The sequence below is a fragment of the Cyrtonyx montezumae genome, unplaced genomic scaffold (assembly GCF_038088225.1).
Source record: "Cyrtonyx montezumae isolate F1298 unplaced genomic scaffold, pur_monq_1.0 scaffold_7, whole genome shotgun sequence".
In the NCBI taxonomy this organism is placed as follows: domain Eukaryota; kingdom Metazoa; phylum Chordata; class Aves; order Galliformes; family Odontophoridae; genus Cyrtonyx; species Cyrtonyx montezumae.
Window position 1 is genome coordinate 18,292,928 of NW_027072078.1, and position 26,661 is coordinate 18,319,588.

A 26,661-nucleotide genomic window follows, 5' to 3' on the forward strand; every position below is an offset into this window, starting at 1 on the left:
TACGTACTCTGCTACAGAGCTAGGAGTTGAAGTCAATCATTTTTTCAAATGTTTTTTAGTAAGCTTGCCAAAAACTCTTTATTAAATGCTGTTAAGTAGATAGGCTATAAGTTGTCTGCTGAAACTACAGAGCACGTGGATTGCAAAGACATTATGTAATTTTTGCTGTTAGTTCTGCAGCATTTACTTACTGACACCATGAATAATATCAGTTATCAAATACATTGGATTAAAATAAGAATGCATTCCTTCAATATCTGCTACCCACAATCTAGGTTGTGCATTATTTTAGACAGTGTTGTGAGCAAAATGAGGTTGAAACAGTGTCAGAAGAGATTTACTTTCATAACAAAAATGTAATTTATTTTACTGAAGAGCAATTAGAGATGCTTGTCCAGCTCTACACATAATACTAGCCAGGCTAGAAAGGTCTTCACTGGCTTCAGGATCCAATGAGAAGAAGTAAAGCCATCATAAGTAAAACACTGTTTATTCAGAGTCCAGATGAGGTTTGGGCAGCTGGGATTTATCTGGTTACCTAGATTTTCACAATGCCTAGTAAATAACCACCAGGATTCTTGCTTTAGCTAGTGCCCACATCTTGTTTTGATGCAGTAGTATGCTTGTGGATTTGAGCTTTCTGTTATGCCGATACGTTAAGAGGATTGAAGCAGGGTGCTTCTGTCAAGGGTCTACACGCTGCCCTCCCACCATACACATGCTCAAAGGGACAAACAGTAGAAAATGTGCTAGAAATGAAAAATGGTATCAAAAACAATGATTCGAATTCCTGCACATTAGGAACTGCACAAAAACAGTCAAAATAAGCTAGAAAAAGGACAAGGCCAGAAAAAAGAGAGGTTCAGCAAATCTCTGCAGCAGCTGCTACTAACAGGGGCTCCGTGCTGCCCTATTAATAACTCAAGTTGCAATTTCACTCAGAGAGAAGCTGATTGCAGGATAAAAGGAAGGAAACAGAACAGTACAAACTGGCAATACTGGATCACTATTTGGAGACCCAGTGTGTGCACTAACAACAGGGCTGTATTCCATGCTGTTCTTTAACTAATGATGAAATTCAGGAAAGGCTAGTCAGCTGGTCATGCAGAGATGAGAGATAGTAATAAGTAACTAGGGTTTGTTCCAGCACACCATGGTGAACAGAAGCTAATTTTAACTCAGCAAGGATCACTCTACACCTGCCTAATTCATGCAGATAATCACTGCCATGAAAAGGCAATTAGAAATCAGCCATGAGCCATATCATGTATTCTCATGAACTTTAAAAATGAAAGAATAACAAGGAAACAAGTAGTTATTCTGAGGACTGGCAGACCTGTGGTAATATAGTTTTTGTTATCATAAGAAAAAAAACCCATTTAGCAACTGCACATTTGAAATGAGAAGACAGGCATCTGAAGCAGTGAGAATTATTATTGACAGAATCTTTTCAAACAGATGCACAAATGGAAGAGCCAGTTCGATGTACCTACTAATATTAAACAAGGCCACACCACACAGCCAAAGCAGTCTTCTATCTGTGCTCAAGCTTCTGATGTTTTGGAAGGATCAGTAGTGTCTAAAGAGGCCAACAACAGAACTACCTGGGTAATGCTTGTAAGAAGCCAGAAGTGCCCCTCGCAACCAGCTGCTGATGGAGAGGATAAAAACCTGAAGAATTCTGAGGAAGAACAGGTAACTCCCCTTCTGAACTGCAGGAGTGCAGGTCAACAAAACGTCGCTGACTGACTTGCTGCCTCCCTATGGACCAACAAGATGTCTTTGCATCTGTCTTGGTGACTATCCCTGTCGCGTAAACCATTTGCTAGGATTTCTCCCTTTACTATCACTTCCTCATCTTCCCCACATTCCTTAGTAGCTTAGGATTTGTAATAGATACTGGACAGTATTTGGTCTCATTTTCTGCCTTAATCTTCCATGGGGAATACATATGTCAAGCCATCACCTCCGATAATTGGATCATGACAATACCAAATTTACCTAGATGAGAACTTGGGGGACATGAGGAAGGCAATATATTCGTTATCATCAGCTTGAATCAAGCTTTCACTTACATTTGTACAGTAAAGCTACTGGAGTAAAGCACTGTTGAATTTTACATTCAACAGTGATTTTACATGCTGAAAACACAACACATATATTGTGGAAGGAAAAGCATAGTAAGTGTGTAGTCTTGGGAACTCCTCTTTAGCCCAACTTCACAAATTTCTCAGTTCTCAGAATAATGATTCATGATTCTGCAACAAGCAAAGAAAGGTTGGAAATCTTGGCTGCTGTAATGCATTATCATCTTCAGCACTACATCTCCTGTAATGTTAGTGCCCATTTGTCCTCTGTACACTTCAAAAAGTGATTAATAAATATTACAGCCCATTGGAGCTTTTCTTTCAGATTACTGAAATAAAACCAAAATGACATCAAAAAGCAAATAATTCCTTTACCAACGGGAGAGAAGACTGGGTCTGTGTAACTACACTAAAACCAAACGTTTGAGAATTAGTGACAAGAACTTGCATTGCTTATTGGAATGAAGAAAGACTTGAGGCAACGGCTTTTCTCAGTATGACCACAGTATTAGACCAACCAGGAGCTCAAATCACTTCTGTCAAGTCTTCACTTTGATATTGTCTTCACTCTCTTTACAATTCTGTATCACCTGAGAAGGCATTATATTCCCTCAACTCAGAGAGTTGTTTTATGTTGTAATTTGCTAGAACAGCGATTATGCACAAGTGGGAGAATTTCACAAGCAAAATGTCTTGTCAGTGAAAATAGCAGCTTTACTCCTACATTCACTTAGTGGCAGGAGGCAGAAAGTGTCCTGGGGTTTTTGAATTATTGCTGAAATGAACTCCAGATGCCTGCAGAAAGACTGCTAAATATATACCTAATTGCCTGTTTCTTTTGTCTTAGCCCTGCTGCTAAACAACCTTCAGACAACAGCATTTGATACATTCTGAATTCTTTATTAGCACCTTTATGCAGAATTAAATGGCACTTGTGCAATGCTGGAGCACAAGCTCATGCCTGCACTTCATAATAAGCAGTATTGTTGGAACTCTGCCTTGGATATTCGCCTTCCTGTGTGGGTGAGGTTTACTTATAAATTACAGTCTTCCTTTCACATTACATGCTCACCAACTGTTTTTTTTACCTCTTAGTTTTTATGCTAGAGAAATTTGCATGCTTATGTAATATTAATCAAGCACCAGATTTTACTACTTTGAATATTCAGCATCAAGGAAAAGGAGAGCAAAACTATGTTTTCTAGCCTGCTGCCACTCCAATGACTCATATTTGCTGACATGCAAGCTAATGGGGGTAAAGAGTTAGAACTGCAGCTTCACAGAAAAAGGGGATTTGTGAGATACAAGTTCATGCATCCCATGCTTAATCCCTACTAACTGTGATTCCATGTGCAATGCTCCCAACCAAGCTGAGAACTATGAAACTGCCTCCAAACACTGTGATTACAGATGTTGGTAGGGATAACCATTAAGCGTATGTAAATTGATACTCAGGTCTGGAGAAATGACGGTATCAAAAAAATCACAGATCATATACACGGCACTTAGTACTCCCTTCCCTATAGTTGAAACATCCTTGCAACTAATGCTCCATTGAGAGCTTTCCTTTTCCTTGGAGCCACCCTCTGAAGATACCTCTCAATTTATTCCTTTCTGTTAGAAGGTATTGTAGAAGGCTAATCTGTGATTCATAGTTTAATAAGATTTCAGTGAAGCCTGATATTCTATTTCTTAGTCATGCAGGTAAGCGTATTAAAGACTGCATGTACTTCAAGGAACTTACTTTTCTTGTAATGTAATTTTTTTCTTGTTATAAAAAAAAGCAAAACAACAACAACAAAAACAAACAGCACTGTCCATTTATTAAGTAGACAAATTTCCAAAGTTCAAATGCTGGATTTTGTTTGTTTTAAATGAAAGGGTATAAAAATCAGGAAAATGACTATTTCCGGTCATAGATCGAAATGTCAAACACTGTTACAAACAGCAGCAGGTTCCAGGTGGACTCAGTGAGCAATATAAACAATATTTACATTTCAGTTTCATATTTACAAGGTCCAGGCTAAACTGTTCACAGATTCAAATGAAAAAGACACACTCTTCACTCTTTGGTCAGTAAATCAGGTGAAGAGGCAGAGGGATGGCTGGTGTAACCATTCTATCTGTGAAACAAGAGTATGTTGTCTGCTGCTAGGTACACACATTTTCCCTCTATCTTCACTGATTTTATGAGTCTATTCTGTATAATATCACCTAACCATTCCAGTGTTATGATGTGTCCTACCACAGGTTCCACGGGAACAAAATACTGTTATTATACAGGCAGTATGTCAAACACATTCCACTTTTGAAAAAATAAAAATAAAAAATAAAAATAATAATAATAAAAAAGTTTATTGCCTATACTGTCTAGCAACTAACCTTGCCCATAGCTGTAACCTGCTGTCCTCATTAGTCCAGTATTTGACACCAAGGATGTCAACATCAATACCCAAAGCTATTATGCAATGCTCTTTCCTAGATCTACTCACCACAATTTTCATCCTGCTTTCAGCACACTGGTACTCCACAGATCAGGATTCAGACAACGTTCAATCAGAAATGTTGTAGAACTGCTGCTGGTACCAAGAACATACAGGAATGGATGTCTGCACTCCAGATCAGCAGCACAAAATGTTATGCCTGTAAAGCAGCGCTCAAATTTCTTGCTCAGTAAATTAATGCTGTGCAGGTAGTGTCTTCTGAGACTCTGCAGGTCTGATAGCATGAAGTGTGCAGTACAGATATTTACACAGACTTCAGCTGTACTATATGCCTAGCTTTCACTAGCCATGTTAATCTTCATAACATTGCCTAGTCCTAAGCAAGGGCTTTCTGCAGTGCGACATTTGGCTGCAGTACTTCACAGAGATCACTCTAGAGGGCATGAACCTCAGTTCTGGTTACAAATGTAGTGTTATTTTAAATGTCTCAGGTTAAAAGTTAAAGTGTGGATTTTCAAAAACTTGACTACCACAGAAGGGATGTAAAGGATGGAAAAATCTTGACCTTGACGGTTTTAAGATATATCAAGAGAAAAAGCATACCTGGCAGCTGCTTCTAGTTAAATGTGCATAGGATTAATGACTGCCTTCAAGATCATACATCATGGAAAGATTAATCTGCTCTTTGTTGACTGCTTATCAAGGCAAGCACAAAGCAGTGAACTGGTAAAGTTTGTGTCCAAGTAATAAAATTTGAAGTCTAAATTTAAAGTTCCCTCTTTGCCATTTCAAATAACACAGAGAATGGTTTAAATGTTCTGCTAGTGCTGCAGATAAACTCAGGCAGCTTGTAGAATCACAGAAAGGCTGAGGTTGGAGGGGTCCTCCACAGGTTATCTGATCCAAAATTCCTGCTCAGGTATAGTCATCTACATTAGCCTGTCCAAGACACGGACTTTTTCTGTGTCACCAGGTCTCCTATCTCATTCAGCTGTAGGCCTCTAGTCTTCCTTTTGTCACCTATGTGTTTACATAATAACACGTCTTTGTTCCCTTTGACCATCCATTGCCAGATTAAATTATAGCTGAGCTTCAGCTTTCCTACCCTCACCCTTTCATGCTCTGAATTCCTCTCAGGTCAGCTGTATAAAAAAATCCCACCTCAAAGTACTCAAAAAAGTGTAAATTTATTACTGATTTAAAACCATTGAAGGAGAAAGAAATGAGTACAGAGATTTCTATTTCTGGCATAATCAGACTGAGCCTTCCCTGCATTTCCCAATATAAAGTAGTATGTTTATGGTTAGATTAAATCCTATGATCAGAAATGCCATAATTTTTCGTAATTGGGATCATACAGACAGAAAAATCAACTCACATTCATTCAATGAATGGCCAAGTTAACTTCAAAGAAGTACTGAGGAGAAGGAAGCAAAGATGCTTAAGAAATGACTTATCACTTATTGGAAAAATATAACATGCATTTTAAAGCATGCAGTTTTTATGTCTAACCATTTCATTGTGGGGCTCAACAAACTCAAAGTGCAGAAGGGATCAGACATTATCACATAATCTTTTGGGGTCATTAACCCAAAAATGAGACTTCTGCATCCTAGTATTAATCAGAAGTGATGATACAGATCCTTATGGGACCTTAGGCTTAACCTGTTTTCAGGAAACAAAGCCCTGAAGAGGTACCATTTTATAGGATTTGAGAAGAAATTGTAACAAAAGGTGATGCTGGTATTTGCACATCCTTTGTCCTCTTAAATAAGGAACTTGGTTGTAATCTTTCTAAATAGGCCTCTCTGCAAGGGGTAACTTTTCTGATGCTTCCCAAAACCAAAACTACTGCCATTATCTTCTGACATAACGATAGATCCTTCCTGGTCTCACAGAGGTATGAACAGAATCTAACTAAAATTTCCACACTAGAGAAAGGAAGAATCTTTAACATAAAAATGTGAAGTTAACACCTCCCAGCCCTGCTCATATATAAGGCACATGACCCAATAGCAGAGCACTTCTTTTTTTAGGCAAAGCTAACTTATACTGTACTCACAGAGAAACCTCAGTGACTTTCTCTACCAACATAGAATGAGCCTGCAGCCTTCTGAATACTGAAGATCCTAGCTATAGAATCAAATATCTGTGTCTATTTGTATGTGCGCATGTGTGTGTACCTAAGAAAAGAGAGTACGTGTACACATAAGCAACTAGCTTTGTCTGGGAAGAGGTGAGATTACAGTAACACCTGTATAATTACCCTAAAGATGCATGTTTTATAGAGCTTTCCCAGTATCTCCAACATAAAGGGTGGAAAACAAATGTCTGCGGTATTGCAAATCTGCACAGCAATAACATCCTTACACTCACTTCAGCAGGGCTGGACTTTCCTTAGCTCACTGTGCACTCTTTAAGCTGAATATGTTCACAAAGTGTGCACTGAAAGCTAAAGAGAAGATCCTAACTTCAAGACTTATATCTGTTCAATGCATTCAGAGACTAATATTTTATTTTCTCTCTCACTTTTTGCCAACACAAGAAACTACTTGCTAACATGAAGCCATGTGATTTCCAATCCATTTCTACCTTAAAACCAGCAGAAGCCCCATATGTTTCTTGTCAATCACACTGTAAATCCAATGGCAGTCCAGCAAGTAACTACTACAAAACCTGGTTATACCTGAAACGCTTCTTGACACTTTGGGAAACAGAGTAATCCCAATGAATCATGTTCAATTACAACATAGTTATTTTCAAATTTGTTTGATGCTTAGCATTTGGTGGAAATGATGTGCTTACTCACCATAACGGATATATGCCAAGCCTACTGACAATGAAGACAATGGCAAACATAAGGAACAGAAGGTCACTCAGTTTTTGACACTTGCAATAGTTTGCCATTTTGGCAGCCTGTAAAAGAAAGAAATGTCTGTTTACTTCTGGTGAGGACTACTGAATTCTCTTGAAATGTGTATAAATCATAAAAACAAAAAGAAAAAAAAAAGAGGGAGAAATCAAACGTTGATTAAATCATTAACATTTTTGCTGGGCTGTCTCGAAATAACCTCAGAATCCCTTTCCATCAAGCAGTTGGAAAACATTTTCTCAGGGGAAAGAAATAAAAAACTCACAGAATCAGAATACTACTTCCATTTCGTTCACCTCCATTCCATTTCCTTTTTGAAAACTTACAGTTTCAATTTTCAAAACTATTGCAAAGACTTTACTGAACCTCACTATGTTTCTGCTACCCTTGCCTGCAGCCTTTTAAACTACTTTCACCTTTCCACGATGTTACAATCTGAGTCTTTCCCATTGGGCTGCATTTTCATTTTTAGGTAACTATGTATCTTTCAGTTGTCCCATACTCTTCCACCTTCTAGCTTTTGTGATATATAATAGCACTTCTTTTTACAAATGCTCCACTGCGCCTACAGCCTATATTCTCCTACAGTCTCTCTCCTACCTTTCTGGCCTGTACACGACAGTTTCTGAGCATACTCCTCCCTCCAAATCTTTTTCTAAGGCTTCTATTACTCCTATTTCCTCTTCCTCATCTCAGTCAGTTTTGCTCTCCTCTCACTTACCTTCATGCAATCTTCTGACTCCTTTCTTGGTCAAGGAGTCAACCAGATACACTTCACTCAAACTCTTTTAAAACTCTGATCTTTCCTGAAGTTTCCCTGTACTCTTCTCCTTGAAGAAAACAGCATGTACATGCAGCAAGGCATTTATGCTGCTTCCAGAGTGTTTGTGTGTGTAAACAAAAATATTATCCCTAAGTCAGGGATTGTCTTTTGTTTATTCTTTGTGCCAAAAATGTACAGAGTTACAGAACCGTGTGGTATATCAAGAGCTTAATTCAGTGCACTGAGTGCATCCTCAGAGGGGACATGTATCCAGCTCCCCTATCTCAAAAATGCTTGATTGTGTAGACTTTCCAGAGGGCTAGGAGGGAGAAAAATAACCAAAATGCACATAGAATGATATTCTGACTGCAGAATTCAAACAAGAAAACTATCTAAAATGGTGAGAGACAGTCTTCCATTGTTTGAACATGTATGAACACAATGAACCTGACAAAGCTCAATGCTCACGTCAAACAACTCGTATGTCAAGAACAACCAGCTCTTCTGCATATTACATAACATCTGCAATGCTTCCATTCAAAACCTGAACATAAAGGATATTCTTACATACAGGAAACAAATCAGGAAGCTTACAAAATATTTGGAAAGCTGCAAGTGATGCACAGAAGTCATAAGCCTTGTTTATCAGTCCTGTATTCTACTGGACACCAATGAATATCCTGGCAGTTTGTACTCATTTTGTACTTCGTCTCATTTAAGTAAAAGATAACACTTTGGATGCCAACGTGCAAGGGAGAGCAGTTACTAACATCTTGATTTTCAGATAACTGAAAGTTCAGATAAGAATCTTGGATGCACTCCCATGACAGCATTCCAAAAAAGATGGTTTTACAGTGTGTGGAGCTGATATTGCCATAGCAGCTTGTAATAGTATTTCTCAAAAACAGGACAGGTGATGAATCATCAGATCTTAAAAAGCAGATCTACAAACAATATTGACAAGGAAGGATCAGAAAAAAGTGGTGAAGCATGTGCTGTTGGATGGAATTTGGCCACCTAAGACAACGTAACAAAGTAACACAGCATTCATTAAGTAGGAAGGCAGTTGAATCTGGAAGGTCTCAAGGTCCCCTAATAAGTGCCGTTTTATTTCAGCAGGTTAGTTCCTAGTGTCTCCAACCTGCAAGCTATACCACACTGCAAAGACACCCAAGGGACCTTAAAGAACTGAAATTAGAGGGGATACTGAAATTTTATTTCATTAGCCTGGATTTCAGCTAAAGATTACATAATGGCTTCCTACACAAGCAAATGACTCTATGCTTGGTCTATCCTGCCGTAGCTAGGCAGCTTTGAGGTAACTAACTCGGTTACAGATTCTTGAAGATCACAGTATCATAAAATAGTTGAGGTTGGAAAGGACCTCTGGAGGTCACCTGGTTCAAACCCCCTGCTCAAGATGGGACACCCAGAGCCCATGGTACCCAGGACCATGTCCAGATGGCTTTTGAGAATCTCCAGGGAGGAGACTCCCCAGTTTCTGGCAGCCTGTGCCAGCCTTCGGTAACCCATACAGTATTGAAGTGCTTCCTGATGCCCAGATAGAACCTCCTGTGTTCTTATGTGTGCTTATGGCCTCTTGCTCTAGATATCACTAAAAAGAGCTGAGCTCCATCATTTTTGCATTCTCCCTGAACCCTCTCTCTTCTCCAGGCTAAAGAGATCTAGCACTCCCATCCCAGTCTCCCCTTACAGAAAAAGTGCTCCTGTCCTTGACAGCTTCTTTACAAGAATTTTGAGAATCTTATGTGGACAATGAAGCCAAGGAAAACAGTAGGAACAGCTTTCCCTTCATCCAATCCCACTATGACTCTTCTATACATGCTAATGCCTTAAATTCTACAGGGAAAAAAAAAAACAAAAAAAAACCTCACCTCCATTATTTACACCAATACATACTGCTTTCTGCAATACGAACAGCAAAACTAATGCACCCCTCCAATCAGCTTTCCATTGTACATATTTCACTAAGAAGTAGTAAGTGGAAACAGTTTAGTGGCCTCTGGAAATAGCTTTCCTGTTGCACCAGTATGTAACATATAAAACAGGTCAGGTGCACAACTGAGCCATCATAGCAAGAAATTCCATCAGCTTTTGCAGCTAAATATGTATTTTCCTCTGCATGAACATTCCCTAAGCAATACCAGCAGAATTCATTGTGTCTTACATGGCACAGGAGCTGCGGCTTATCTTTGCAGAAGAGTGTCTGTTGAATGAGTTCTAATGGCCCCTTTAGTAAATGTTACTCAAAGGTTATGGTTATGATTCTTATACTTTATAAGCAGCTTTAGTATTTCCAGGTAGAACAGGCTCAACAAAATGACTAGAAGGACCACAAAAGGCTGTCTCACATAACAAAATAGATTTTAGTTTATGTTTTCAAATCATGTAAGAACGATTTCTCTTTGCCTTGAGGGGACAAAGGAATTGATCAAAAATATGTATCCCAGTGTGTGTTCAAGCTAAGATTTTCAGTAGCCTACCACAGCTGCACTTCAGTGGTTGTCTAGTTCCACAGGCACTGGTCTGATCTGAAATGAACAACATCAAGTATGCCCTTCTGGCAGCAAGGAAAAAGGGATGAAGAAGGTTTAGGTGAATTCACAGCCAGCAGAATGGATCTACATGCTGCTAAAACAGGAAAAAAGCTTGCAAAGATGTAATTATTTCTAACTGGAGAAAAACAAATATTCTCTTGCCTTAATTCTCAGGCAGTCATGTGACTTCTAGATTAAAAATAGATTAAAAAATAAAAACAGAGCACAATCAAATGAGAATGGCAGGACTTCAAGACTGAGAATAGTGAATCATGCAGTGAGGCTATGTTCTTCTTGCATAAAAGCATCCTTGAATATACTTAAAAACTAAAAAAAACTAACAACAAAAAAACCCGCAAACTTTTAGACAAAACACTCATTAACTGATCCTGATGGAGAGTTCACAGTGCAATCCCAGCATTACTCAGTGCATTACTGATGAGAAAAATCGCCACTAAAGAAGTTACAGATCATCTTGACTTAAAAGAATACAAATCCCTCTTCTCCAAAGCCAGTTGCTTAATAGAGGCATCAAGATGAGGTGTGGGGACAGGAATTTGGAAGCCCTCTAGGGAAGCAGGTGAGCTCACTGCCTTTGAACAGAATTAGCGATGCCCTCTGCTCAGCAAAGAACTGCAGAATCAAACCATGACACTTCGATTCTTTCAGAGACAGGATTCTCCCTCAGTTCATCACTTCAGAGTGGTCAAGCCAGGAGCTTCTATCCCACACAGCCTCCACTTTCCATACTTCATAATCTAGCTTTTTATTTTTTCATGCCTTATTTAAAATCTGTGTACTCTTCCTGACAATGCATTATCAGACTGCTCTATGCAAGCAGCTTATCAAAGAATAAATCATCCTTAAGTCACAAACACGGACTCCTACAAGTGTAACACATATCAGCAAGGAAATACACTATATCAATTAACATTACCATCTTGAACTAGCCTCTTTGCTTAGGAAATACGTGTTCTGAATAGCAAATAGATTCTACCCTCTGACATGTGAGCTCTCAGAATAGTGAATACCATGTACATTAATGACATTATTGTCTCACCTCCAGAACAACATCAGCCGCATCATGGAGACATAAGGTCAGGGTTCCAACTCTTGTCAAATTGGTTACATATGAGAAGGTAATCAAGGTGACTGTTACAATGTGATGTGTAAACATGATGCCAAAATCCTAGAGCAGCAAGAAGCAGAAAAAAAAAAAACCAAAACAGCACAACAATGAACCAAACAGTGAGATTTAGTATCGCTACAAAAAATGAATGTTTTAAAATCCAGCATTAGGGTTATGTTGCATGAAGATTCTGCTACTTAAATGCCTATCCAGCAATACATTCTCCTCTGATTGAATAAAACAGTCACTGTACGATAACAAGAGGCAAAAAGATTACTGAAGGCTACACTTCTCAGTTCATAATAATTTAACCTCATAAAGTAAATATCCATGACTGAAGTTACTTTGAAAAAACATATGTACATACAAACCAAATTATACCATACTTCTTATATACTAATATACCATTTGCAAATGGTGCATCATTCACAAGAGTTCAAACAGCTACAAGAGGTACAACAAACACTTTTCTACCATGCTATGAGGTATTACTGACAGTCACCTGTCAAGCACAACAAAGTAGTTTCACAGAGCTGAGAATCTCAGCTCCTGTTTTTTCACTTGTTTGTTTTTAATGAAGCTGCTTCGTCTTCACACTATAGCAGGGTCAGAAAAGTCTTTAAATGAACCGGTGCAGATCCTCCTACTCAGATCTAAGCTGCTATCTTCCAAATGATGCATGTTGCCCGGTCTTCAAACCAGTAACTCACAAAGTCAGCAAGTAACTGCTACTATTGAAAAATATGTGCAGTAGTAAAGATCTACATCTGTGAGAAAGTAGTATCAAAACCCTAAAGAAAAGGTTACAGGCAGTATTTGACTGGGGCATTCATCCAGGCACTGGGTGCCCAGGTAGCATAGCTGCTTTCACACAAGGCAGATCCAGATAGCCACAAGAAACAACTTCCTCAGGAAGGCTCCTCCTGACCAAGAGCTTTGGGAAGTAGCATTTGTGTTTCTCGCAGCTGCTGAGTCCAACTAGGCTGTCACAAGCTGACAGGCTCACAGCAGAAAAACAGTAGAGAAAGTGAAGCTCAGCAGCTGCAGCTTTTTGAGAGGCAGTCAGAGCCTGGCTTGCAAAGAGAAGGAAGATCTGAAGGCCCTGCAAGAAAAGTACTGGTGGGCTCCCAGTAACAAAGGTACAGCTATGGCTATAGTAGCCCACTGCTTGCTCTCTCCAGTGATGGGAGAGAACTGCTCAGTGCCACCTCACCTGTTTCTGGCAAATGAAAGGGCCCCGCTGTACTCAAGAATATATTACCACTTTTAGGATCAGCGCTTGACTGCACTGCACTGAATACCTGGAGCCTGTGGAAAAACGTGCAGCTTGAGCTGACTCACTAACTACCAAAGGCAAGGAATTCCCAGCCTAACGCTCCACATTTAATGCTGTCAAGTGCTACAGGCTCCTCTGTCCTGCAAACACTCATCAGTGGATGCTGCCAGTATCTGCAACACAAAGAAGAATCGACTAAAAGCAGACAATTGTATACTACTTTGACATACATCCAACATTTCTCAGTGAGATTATTTGGTCTCCAGCAGTCTGGAGCACAATCAAATACACTCAGCAGTCATCTCAAGCCATTGTTTAAACTCCATTTTCTTAAAGAGAACTGAATACAGGGAAAATTAAAGGCTATTTCTCTTTCTGAGAAGTCTTAAGTGAGAACAAGGACATGGCATCTTAGTCAATTCAGTAACCACAAACCTACCCATGGGGACCATTTCATTCTGTCATAATCAAAACAAAGCACTTACCCTTTTCCCCAGGGTTAGAAATAAGGTGCTAACATTCCCACATGGCCATACTGCAGCCTAGCTCTTTACCTGCTTCAGTTGCAAATGCTACGGCAGTCCAAATGAGGGAGGAAGATAAGCAGAAAATTTCCTCTGTTTTTATAGATGCCACATTCATGTTATACAAAGACCGGAATTCTATTCTCTCCTGAGAATTCTTCAAGGCATTCCTGACAATATGGATTATTCCTAATCAGACCTAATGCTCATGGGCAGCAGTCTTCTGCATCTCCACATGAGACTACTTATATAAATGCTGTCCAAGGAACTCCCCTGATAATGTTTATTGAAGGTGACAGTTACCTGACTCTGACAGCTCTGAAACAGAGATATTGGGACAATATACTGAGAACTGTTGGAATAAAGTAGTAGTGGTATAAATAAGGAGTCTTGTTATTTTAGTCCTTTCTTTCCTGCTATTTCCTCATCTCAGTAATTATTGCTATGCTTGAAGAAGCTAGTGTTAGATTTAATTAGACATAAGGGTAATGAATACACAGAAACTAATGTTGCAAGGCTCCATAAAATGTCAAGTGGTACTTTTGTTCCCAGTTTACTCAAGTACTTTTATTCATACACAATAGAAGAGTAGCTGTACAAGAACGGTTTCTTTCTTTAGTGGATTTTGAACCATACACATTTGCACAAGACATTTATTTACAACACAACTGTAGCCTCCATTTGTAACTTCAGAAAGATAGTATGTGTCTGTAGACCCTATTCATGACACCATCAGTGGAAGAAGATGATGTAGACAACAGAAAATCCTATGCATCTCGATCTTGACAAAAAACCTCCAGGAACAAGATTTCTGTTACCTAGGGTGGTTTAACTACTCTATCACTGAATACTTCGGGTAATCAGAAAATATGTTAAATAAGCTTGACTACTTTTAAAACATATCAGTCTTGTTCTCTAACCTAATCTTCTTTCTGTGTGTTTTACAAAAGAGGAGTACAGGAAGCTGGAGAGAAAACTTAAAAAACAAACAACAAAATTATAGTAGATTGTAGTCTTGGAAAATAGGAAACCCTTAAGGGTAGAATTATCATTACAGCTACACAATATGTGCTTATGAAGCAAATAGCATAACATAATAAAACTATAAAAGTTAATCCATTCAATTCATTGCCTTAACTTAAAGTTTAATATTTTGTTTGTATCTCTTCAGCCAGGTAGAGATAATCTGATGAAATTTATAACATCTGAAAAAAAAAAAAGATGAACAGCTACTTAAAAATCAGCATAATCACTGGAAATCATGAATTTGTTGTTAGGGAAGAACAAAAAAAGAGACTGAAAACAAGCAGTCCATTTATCTTGAGCTGCACAAAGTCCAGTGCTGGAGCTGTGCCAGTGCTCAGTGCTGCCCTTTCAGTGAAGACTTACAGCACCTTGCCTTGAGAAAGCCGGTAGCATAAAAGTGGTTGGCTGAATTCCTGCAGTGTGCGAGTCTGCCAGGGCACTTTTGATCATTGCAGACTACACGACAGGCCTTGCTGTATTTAAAAGTATCTAAAATGATAAGCACAATATACACAAAAGTATTCCTCTCACAGCAGCAAGAAAACATCAACATGTTTTTCAGACTGAGAACTTTTAATCTCTTGTGCATAAACTGTCATGAAGTATTACCATATTGTCTGATACTAGCTGGCAAATTTCCTGCTTCTTCCAGCTACAGTGTCACTATCACATATTGTATACCAGATACACTAAGAAGTTATAACGTTTTTTAAACTAAACTTATTCTTCAAAAGAGAACTACAAAGGTGCTGCAAGAGCTAATGTAAAGCTTGTACTCCATTGGTTGTTGTATTTTTTGTTTGTTTTTCAGATCAGTTTTGCACTTTTAATTGCTGACCTAGTGAACTCAGAATTTGGTAAAGCACAAAATGACTCAGGAAAATGCTTCTTGCCTTTGCCTTATTTTACAGGTTAGACACTTGTCACACTTCTAGCCTTTCCTTGTTGGCACATATACCAGTGTATTTGATGCTCCTGAGTGTCTGTCTGGTAGGAGTTTACCTCAGAGCTGAGACTCTCTTCATGATTTCCCAGCAACAACTATATTCCCACTAGCCTGGCACATTGTATGATATCCCCCTATGTCCTGAGCTGTCTTATCAGAGAAGATATTCTGGCACTGTGTTATGATCCAGCTGATGGCTGCCACTGCCTTATTGCCTGGCAGCATGTGCTTCTACTTTTTGTCAACTACTGTAAGCTCTCAGCGTTAATAATATTCAATTCATGGGTTTCCTTGACAGCTTGCATTTGCCCCTGGCCACAGAGTAGTTTTTACTATGTGACACCAGCACAGGGCAGCATTTTTCCAGTCTGATCTTCCTAGTTATCAATTTTGTTTAAAGTACAAAAAGAACTAGCTCCACAACGGAAACTAGTCAGTGATCTCAGTTTATTTACAAATACGGCAACTCCACTGTCTCCTGCAGGGCGTTTATAATGAAAGGTTTTTGACATGTTATCACAACACTACAGACACTGTGCTCTTTCTCTGCTGAGACACTACATGCTCAGATACAGCAGGTGCATGCTCTGCTCCTTCAACTTGGTGATCTGGGGTCAAGCACTTTAAATCTGTGACCATGGTGTAATTAAGCTGCAAGCAGATTAATTCCCTACCTCCATTTCCCTTCAATTTCCAAAGCAGTATGCTGATAAGCCATTTGTGTGTGTGTGTATCTATATCTGTAAGACATTCATAAATAACTGAGATATACAAAAGATTGTTTGCACCTACATATGGGCAGGATCAGAAACCATGCTCAGCTCAACAATGGAAACAAACTCCACAACACAAGGGAAACAGCTACAGTGTTTCCCAGGAGACATGTCAAGACTAAAGGTGTTACTGACTACCACAATGGCTCTTTCCAGAGCTGTACTTCAGCATACCTAGATGCTGACTGAGTACCTCCAATTACCTTTCACATAAGAAAGCAACTAGTCAGTAATCTATTAAATATTATTTAAAAATGTAATGTTGCAATTGCAATACTGTTGAATTTTCCCATCTCTCAAGAAGTACATGAAAAAAAAAAGGAAATACAATCAGTAACAGTGCAGAGAGCTAAAACGGATGCATGGGGACTGATTAGATAAACACATTTCTGCAGTGATAATCTGACCAACTCTGTAGCACTGCTGCAGAGGTTTGGTTTCGGTTTATAAACAAGGGTTATATGTAGCATCACTCTTTAATATTAAACACATCTCTGTTTTTACCCTGCCTGAGTAGGAGAATAAATTCAAAGCCTTCATAGATTTTAACAAATGGTACTGTAAACTTATGAGGCAGCCTTGCTCCATCAATGATATATAATCATTTAACCCATAATAGAAACAGTGTATCTATTTGATCAATTCCATTCAAGTAATTTTATAAGAGCAGGTCTTTTCAGCTGATGTCATTTCCCTTTGAATATTTGATTACACCAGGCTCTTCTTCCCATGTTCAGAAAAAAAACCCAACACCTCATCATAGTTACAAGGAACAGTGTGAAGCAAGCCCTTCACCATCAGTTTCTCAGTGATGAATATCAGTGTCTTCAGTGTTCTCAGGCTCACTGATCTTACCTTTCTTTTGATGTCAATGAATTGAGAAAACATTAAGGACCAGTAGAATGATAATTCAGCAATGTAGTAATAATGAAGGTCAGGCGTCAGTGGCTGAAAGATGGGAGATGAGAATAGGTTAATAGAGAGTCTGACTGACACTACTGGCATCTGAGGTCAATACAAGAGATAATTAATCACAGATGGATTATTGTGTTATACATAAGGATCCTATGTAAGAAAACGATGATGTTGCCTCTTTTGAACTGGAAAAAATATACCCAGCTTACCCTCTTTTAAGTCTTCACAGTATTGCAATACACTAAAAATTAAGATGCCCATTAGAAACCTGGAACAAACTAAATTATTTTCACTAATAACTCTGTTGCAAAAGATTACTTGAAACATCTTGCTGTATATCATTAGTATATGTTTAAAGCACAGCAAAAGAAACAGATTTAGATTAGAGAAAAAAGACACTAGTATATAACCTCACCTGTTTATGATAAATAACCTTGTGAGTTTTAAACAGCTTTAACTCTTGCTAATATAAAGACAACTTTTAAAGAATAGCTGGTAACATGGTAACATTTGGAAAGAAGAAAAATAAATTACCCAGGCATCTTGTTTGATATACTACATGGTTAAACAGATGTTTAAAAGCAAAAATATAATTAAAGAAAAATACTAAATACCAATAAAGCAGAAGTATAAATAACAATATGCAGGAAGCTAATCACTACCAAACCAACTTCAAAGGGGTTAACTATTTAGATCCCAGCCTACAAGAGATAGTCCTAGGAGCTACTCTGATTTCCTCATGATTGTGGTTCTCTGCTGGCCATATTGTCCATGACAGTGTCAGTGAAGGGCACCAGCACAGGAGAGGTTCTGTGGACATGTCCAAAGGGATTAGCTTAACCATCTCTTGGGCAGTCTGCACTGGCCCAATCACACATCCAAGCAGAGTAAGAGCTATTTCAATCAGAAAGAGGCATTTCAGTTGTCTCTTTTATTCCCACTCTTTTTTGTAGACCAATAGTTTGTAGCCTAACAGTCTTCAGATGCCCACTGAATGTCCTATGTGTTATTTAAATGTAGATATATGTTTATACTTTATGACAAATGTGCATACTGAAAATCAAACTACTAAAATCATCGCTTGTGCCAATATAACCCTCTTCTGATTAAGTGACAATGTCAGTAAGCTTTGAATTAGGTGTAATAAAAAAGGGAAGAGAACAAGAGCCAACAATGGTTGTAATGTGCTGCAACTATTATGTTTGTCATTGAACGAGAACTCATTAGGGGAAAATTTCTAGTAAAACAATTGAGATTATCAGATGCTTTATTAACAATAACATTAATATTTCTAAACCTACAAAAATGATAATAGAATAATAATAATAGTGTGTGTTTAACTTAGCTAACATATTAGATTTCAGTTCCACGTGGATTTCACTTCAGTAGGACAGTTCTGCTCTTATGGGTAAGTCATCATCCAAATGTTTCATTTGACTATGCCTACTGTAAGTCCACTTGGATTTCTACAGTTTTGTGTTGAATAACTTACAAAAAGACTGTACCAAACTACTGATTAGAAATTTTAACTTTTTAAGTAGAAGAAACAAAAAACAAAAAACAAAAAGAAAACCCAACACATAATCCTGATCAGCACTCCATAGACTTCTTTGTTTCTGGGATAAAGATTCTGAAAATTATATTAGATGATCTGATTTCCAATGGACTCTCTCCCCTTGCAGCATCATTTTTAATATAGCAAGTTTAATTGCCATCCTTTAAGAGTAGTAACTAACTTTCTGAATAACTTTTCCCAGTCTGCTAGATCTCTAGCTTGGCTAAAACTTCCAGCATCCTCAGAACTTGGTAAAAAAAAATGGCTATTTCTCCACTGTAACAGATGTCTTTTTTCAGAGTTAGAATTCCCAGATTTGTTTTCAGATCACATGTTTCACATCAATACAGGTATGACAGTTAAATTCTTATTTCCCATTTTGAACACAAGCAAGACAGGGAGCATTTAGCAACGTTTGAAACACCAAGTAGCCTTAGTTCACACTAACATATTGACATTAAGCTCCACCATAATAAGAACAGAGCTCTTCAGAAATGCCATTTTTGCTCTTAGGCAGGTCTTTTACCTGATAAGGGTAACCGTTCCAGCACTGTCTGGTATTCCAAAGCCAGGGTGTCTGAGTGAGAAAGGAAAATAAAACAAAAAAGTCTGTATATATAATTTTGGTCAGTGTAAGTGTTCATGGTTAATAAAAGTAAAGGGCAAAACTATATGAACAGCACAATATTTGCACTTGTAGATAAAGGCTATGAAAACTCAATACAAGAAGTAGATTTCTTGAAGTTTCACAAATATACCAGGGCAAACTGCACATTCACAGAGAATTTCACTTAGTGCACCGTGACCTTACACAAATAGCTTTTACAGGAGTGTAGACTGAATATAATCAGCCTGTGCTCTGGTGGTCAGATTTCACATTACCTTCTCAACAACACAGGAAATATTGGCCCCAGGCTACATGAACTTCCCTTATGTACACAATTACACATAAGCATCCTTCCACACAGTGCTTTGTCCTAGCTATATCCACTCCAGAGACTGAATCATGCCTTTCCTGGCTGAGGAGATGACCATCCAGAGATGATAGATTTTGCTGCCACATGGAAAATACTCTGATATCTTAGGGCAACATGAGAAATGCCTCAGACAAATTTATTGTAGCAAGAAACCACAGACTCTTCCATTACAAAAGACTGGACAAACTAAAAAACTTGACTTGGAGACATGCAGCTCTATTTTTTTTCTCCTCTTTTTCTTTTTCTCCCCTCCTGATTGCACAAGGCTTGTGCAATACTTCTTTTTCAGAGCCACACAAGATAAAAAGGCCTTATAAGTACAGGTTGTTTAGCTTTTCCCTCCTTTTCTGTGCAATCAAGGGACTCTGGCTATAAATTACCACGTGGACAAGTTCTTCTACCTAACATTTTCAGCCATTAAATATTTCCACAGTAGGCAATAAGAACATGGGCAAACCAACAGTAATCAAGTAGACACACTTCCATTTTTTTAAAATCTATGAGCATTAATGACTCCTTTTCAAAGTGCATGGCTTGCAAAGCACAGCTGCATCTCAGGTTCTAGAAGCATCTGGACTTCGAGACACGCGAGTCTACAGCACAAGAATCTATCCACTGAGTAACTCACTAGAAACACAAAAGAAAGCTGTGGATTCAGGATATTTGCATAAGTAGACACTCCACATCCAAATATAAAGGCGGCAGAACATCGTTAGGTCTCCCAGACTAAGACACACATGCTCCTACAGCACTAAGTGCTTCTACTAACACCATGTTTTTTCACATAAATCCCTTGTGCACGAAACAAACAAAGCATTTTCTTCTTTTCACCACCAGGTGGAGCAGTCCAGCTCAGGCAAGGCATAGCATGCATGTAAAACCCAATGTTTGTTAGAAGCATCAGACCAAACAAAATAAACACTAAATAGAATGCTGTTCTGGAGCTTAATGCCCTCAGATGAAAATCAAGCTAGTAGAGTCTTTATAAATAAGGAAGGATCTGTGTCATTATCAAACTGTGTAAATGACAGTCAGAATTATAGCCCAAGTCCCAACTCATGTATAAGTTCTAGATGTGATTTGTCTTACAGAATGTCCTCAGAACCTTTCCTGATTGACAGCAATATAAACATGACTATTAGAGACTCCTCTTACTTTTTTGAATGTGTCCAGAAGAAATAAAGGAAGAGAAGAAGAAACTTGCAAATATTTACCCCCATTGTTCCTCAAGTGGAAACAAGTAATTCTTAAAATAATTTGAGTGATAATGCAACACTTAAAATAAAAGATCTCTTAGAGTTTCTCATGGGCCTCCAATAAGGAGGCTGTAAGAATGGTGAAAGTCCATTCAAACCTCTGCACCTCTCTATTTGGAATAATCATTCATGCAAGCAATTAATTGGTTTAAATATCTTCACAGATACTGTGGTATCTGAGTTCCTCTCTTTTTACACCTTTTTTATACCTTTTATAAAAAAGGTATATTGAAACAGATACAGCTCCTCTGCAACTGTTACTAATACATCAAATCTAAAATATTTTGTCTGACAGCTGCTTAAAGTAGAGCCATCCAAATATTATAGAATAACTCAGAGTTTTAGCCAGGTTTATGAAAGACATTTGGAGCTTTCACATCAGATTCAACTAGAGATAAGACATGCTTCCTACTCAATTATTTTGCTACCTAAATTACAGGGGCTAGCAAAAAAAATCCATATTTTTCTCTTTCAAATATGACATCTTAAGGCTTCTTAGGAGAGACGCCTGCTATAGGATCTGCAGATATAGAGATTACATTCAATTAAAATACTGAATGCTAAATAAAAGAGGTCTTACTGAAAGAACCAATCAAGACTCTACCACAAAGACTGAAAGAATACCACAAATTGAGAAACAATGTAATAAATGCATTATTATTAAGTCTCAGGCACAATACGCTATAAAACATCTGCTTCTGAGCCAAAGGCAGCTCAGAAAACCATGCTACCATCTCATAAAAAAATTCTTCTGATCTGCTGTTTGAAAACCTAACTGGATTTTATGTGGGCAACAGGCAGGCAACAGTGTAGGAGACTGCAGGGTATCTATACCACTTTCCTACCTCTGTTTCCTTCACAGTCTCCCTCCACTTGCCTCAGCTTCTTGGAGTCAACCCTAACTGTTGTAGCAGAATGGGACTTGGACTACGGTTGCCCTGGCATGCTTTAGCTAAGAGCAGAGAAAGAGCACTTGGTCTATGCACAACCTTCCCCTCTGACCTTCACAATTAACATAGTCCTAGATTGAATTTAACTTCTCCTTAAAGACAAGGTATTAGTAGGAGCTATAAGCACCTTGCCTGGTACTCTGTGAACCTCACCACTCTAGGATTATCTGGGCAGGTTCAGCTGGAAGGACAGAATCCTGGAAGAATCTGTGGTGTAACATCTGGACACAATGATGACGGGTGAGCTAACCAGAAAAGACATAACGCTGGCTCAGGACTCAGCTGAGCCACATGCATGCTCAGAGAACACATCTTTAACTTTTCTCACACAACACAAGCTCACTGTTGAGCAAAATCTCATGACAGATGGGGAGAAAAGCTCCATCAATTGAATCTGCAACAGATCTTTTCTGGGCAAACATAATAAATGTGCTATCAAATACCAAGAATAAGGAGAAAAACGGAAATATAATGCCTGGGGAAGAGACGAAATACAAGGAACCTGATAACAAAAGGGCATCTTGAAGTTGGAAACTGCTCAAAGCTTCAGTAACTAATATGTAGAATGAGGGAAGGGCATCCGATGTCATCTGCCTGGACCTGTGGAAAGCCTTAAATACAGTCCTGCACCACATTCTTAACTGTAAATTGGAGAGATACAGATTTGAAGGCTAGACAATTCAGTGGATAAAGAATCAGTTGGATGGTCACAGCTAGATGGTTGTAGTCAATGGATCTATGTCCAGGCGGAGGGTGGTCATGAGTGGTGCCCCTAGTGTGTTAGTCTTGCATCAGTGCTCTTCAACACTTTTGTCAGCGACACAGTGGGACTGAGTGCACCCTCAACAAGTTTGTTGATGGCACCAAGCTGAGTGGTGCAGCTGTCACAACAGAAGGAAGGGAAGCCATCCAGATGGACCTGCACAAGCTTGAAAACTGCATCAACGTGAATCAACTGAGATTCAACCAAGGCCAAGTGCAAGGATATCTATATCTATATATAAAAATATATCAGATATATATACAGACAGGGAAGAATCCATTGAGTACAGCCCTGCAGAGAAGGACTAAGGGGTCCTGGTGGGAGAAAAGCTGGACATGAGTAAGCAGTGTGTACTTGTAGCCCAGAAGGCGAACAGTATCCTGGACTGCATCAAAAGAGATGTGGTGAGCAGGAAGAGGAATGTGATTGACCCTCTCTACCCATGTGAGGCCCCATTTGTAGTTCAGACCTTGGTACCTCAGCATAAGAGACATGGAGTTTTTGGAGTAGGTCCAGAGGAGGGCTGTGAAGATGTTCAGAAGGCTGAATCAACTCTTATGAAGGAAAGTTGAAGCAGCTGGGCTTGTTTAGCTTGGAGAAGAGAAGGCTGCACGAAGACCTCATCTGGCCTTCCAGTACTAGAGGGAACTTATAAGCAGGAAGAAGACCAACTTTTTACTAAGACTGATAGTGATAGAACAAAGAGAAATGCCTTTAAACTAAAATAGGACAGATTTAGGTAAGATGTCAGGAAGAAATTCTTTACTCAGAGGGTGCTGAGGCACAGGAAGAGGTTGCCCAGATAAGCTGTGGATTCCCAATCTGTAGAGGTCTTCAAGGTCAGGTTGGACAGTGCCTTGGACAACCCAAATCCAGTGGGTGGCAAACCTGCTTACAGCAGAGATGCTAGAATGAGTTTATTTTTAAGGTCCATTCCATCCTAAGCCATTCTATTATTCTACGTCAGACATAAAGCATCAGACACACAACACTGAAATCCTCTCTTATGTAACAAAGTGCCTGATCAGAGCAGTATCTATGACAGTGAAGGACAAGAAGCTGTTAAAACCACTGTCATTTATACCATTAAGGAAAAAAATATTTTATTTTGCAGTCAAAAGCTCCAACAAACCTCTGTACAAACCCTATGATTAAAATGAATAACTTTAAAGAATTCTTTCTGAAAATAAAAACAAAAGAAAAACAAACCCTCTCTTGAGACAAGGGAATGACTGAGATGCTTGCACACTAAGCGGAAGCCTCTAGTTGTCTTGAATGCATTCTCTATGATTTATTCTATTCTATTTATTCTATGATTCTATGCATTATCCTACTCACTTATCAGTAAAGAAAGCTTCTAATTGAGCCTTGGCTTTCACAAGCCCCAAAGTAATGAACACCTCTGTGTCTTGCTCAAAAGGCTGCTAGAATCTTGTATGTGAAAGGATAATTTCCAAAGTGAATGGTAAATAAAACAAAACAGGTAGCACAATAAAACCACTCTCATTGTGATCTATTCCCCAGATAGTTGATAGTTGACTTGGTTGAAAGGCATTTTTGTGCGTATTTTATCAGAGAGACAACAGAAGTACCCAATGTAGTACTATTTTAAAATAACAAATTAGATTCTTGCACATCATACAGAATATGCCTCTCATCCATATGTGCCCAACAGAATCCAATGAATACAGGAAACACACTGTCACAGGCTGGATTCTGTACACACACAGAAGCCCTCCATGTCTTCACCATACTGCTGGCAACTCAGCCATCAACACATAAGTAAATCAGGCATGTCACAGGTGTAAGGAAATTGCATGCATGGTTTTTATGAACAGCTTGTGTTTTTAAATATAAACATATTTACATGCGAGTCACACAATTTTGCACAGGCTGTTAATGTAGAGCTGAACTTACTTTCACGTTCATTTCATTCTAAGTTGCTCTGTCACTCACTAAAGTATTTGTATTTATATTGACCACAATTAGGAACCAAATAGGCAAGTGGTACCCACATGCATTGGTGTTGCTTTGCCTAAGAATTCAGTTTCATCTTTGGAAACATGAGTCTATTAAAAAAAAAAAGAATGTTCCTGGCATTCATTTTTCTTTTTTGAAACCTATAAACTTGAAACAAGCAACAAGTGTTTCCTGAGGAAACACTTCCAGAGGCACATCTTAAGCCTGGTGACAGCAAACTCCAGTTCTCTATAGAACAGCTTCTACCTGACAGTTTCAAGTATCAAACAGCTATTATGCATCTGATATACTCTTGATCATATGAGCATGTTGTAATTCCCAAAGGAGTTCACTCTCAATTCCCAGATAAGAAAAATCTCCCAGCTTTTCCCATGGATGAATAAAAAGAGTGGGCCAGCTATTTTTACCAGAATAGAGGATGCAAAAATCCAAGCATGTAATAACAGAATCCCCACATCTCAGGAAAGCCTACTTATACACAAAACCGTATTTCAAACAAAAGCAAGACATTCTCATTTTAAAAAAGATTTTAAGATGCCTTTGTTACCCTTGAAATTAGATATTTTTGTCCCTACAAAGACAAAAAGAGTACAATACAGAAATCCTGAACATTCAATGCGCTTATACTTCCTACTCAAAAGTCTCAAAAGGACAAGATTTTATTGGGCTTAGTTAATACATCTGGATACAGCTTTAGAAAATTTTGTCCCAACAGCTATGATTATATTTAGTGCAACAGAAACTATTAAAGTTGAGATAATACTTTCGTCAAATTTCTACCCACCTTACTCTGATTCAAACACAAACACATCATGGCACTCGTACCCCTACTTGCATCAAGTTAAAGCAGGCTCTTGGTCTTCAAGTAGTTCAGCTGAGGCCATAAGATTTTCTCTTGGATATCATTAATTTAAGGAGTCCCCCAGATACTGTGCATAGTTTATCTCATCCTTATACCTAAAGATTTATCATTCCATACACATGTGTAATTTCCTCTTTTCCTCTATAGCAGTTGCGTGCTGTCACTGTATTCTGCCTGCAATTTCTTGTTTGTGGGGATGGACGCTCCAACATATTCCAGGCTTTACAGTTTATCTACATAGGAGTAGAACTGTAACAGCAGAGGAGGGGGAGACTATAAATTTTCTGTCAACTGCAAATCATAAAAATATTTAAAATTTTCCATTTACAGTCTTTTAGTAAACAGCACCTTTAATAACGCCAATGGAAGAACAGTTACTCATAATTAACTTTTTTTTTAATTTGAACTTCAACAAATTGAAATCGCATTTTACTGTCCTTTTTTTTTTTTCCAACTAAAGTTAAGAAACCCAGCAATTTTATCCTTAGTTAATATATTAAACTTTACTCTTGCACATAATTTAGTTGAGTAAGTGCTCACTTGGAGGGGATTTACTTGAATTACTTTTCTTTTTTCTACAACACATGCAGCCTATTGGCACGATAAGCTGAATGGCTGCTGACATTAGAGAAAAGGTCAGATCACCATGGTAGCACACAAAACATCCTCCTGTGGTTTCCCACTCCAGAGATACCACATTGCTGTGGAAAAACAACTCCATCCCACTATGGTAAAACCAAGAGACTTGTCAGTAACTGCATCTTCACAGATTCAAATTTCACAGTGGCCCTAGGTTCCTCTGACCCTTCCCTATCTTCTTTCTTGGCTCAGCAGGGATTAATGCAGTATAGATTGCAGCAACCATTCTCTCTTAAGGAGAGAGAATACATACCAACAAAAACACTTGCTCCTGTATGCAATGTACAAACCAATATACTCTGTGTGGCTTTTTTTCCTTAGCTACAGAAAGAACTCCTAGATATTAATTGCTGTACAACAAGTCAT

At 38.5% G+C, this 26,661-nt stretch overlaps 1 protein-coding gene across 2 annotated transcripts in view; it reads right to left on the minus strand.

Moving 5' to 3' along the window:
- The window catches only part of CERS6 (ceramide synthase 6), a 104,642-nt gene that overhangs the window by 10,994 nt on the left and 66,987 nt on the right, over positions 1 to 26,661 (minus strand). For both annotated transcript variants that reach the window (XM_065750957.1, XM_065750956.1), the window contains exons 5-8: positions 19,395 to 19,445; positions 17,254 to 17,346; positions 11,785 to 11,913; positions 7,341 to 7,447 (exon numbers count right to left, since the gene is read on the minus strand). In XM_065750957.1, the coding sequence (XP_065607029.1) occupies positions 7,341 to 7,447; positions 11,785 to 11,913; positions 17,254 to 17,346; positions 19,395 to 19,445 (380 nt within the window). The remainder of the gene's footprint in view (positions 1 to 7,340; positions 7,448 to 11,784; positions 11,914 to 17,253; positions 17,347 to 19,394; positions 19,446 to 26,661) is intronic.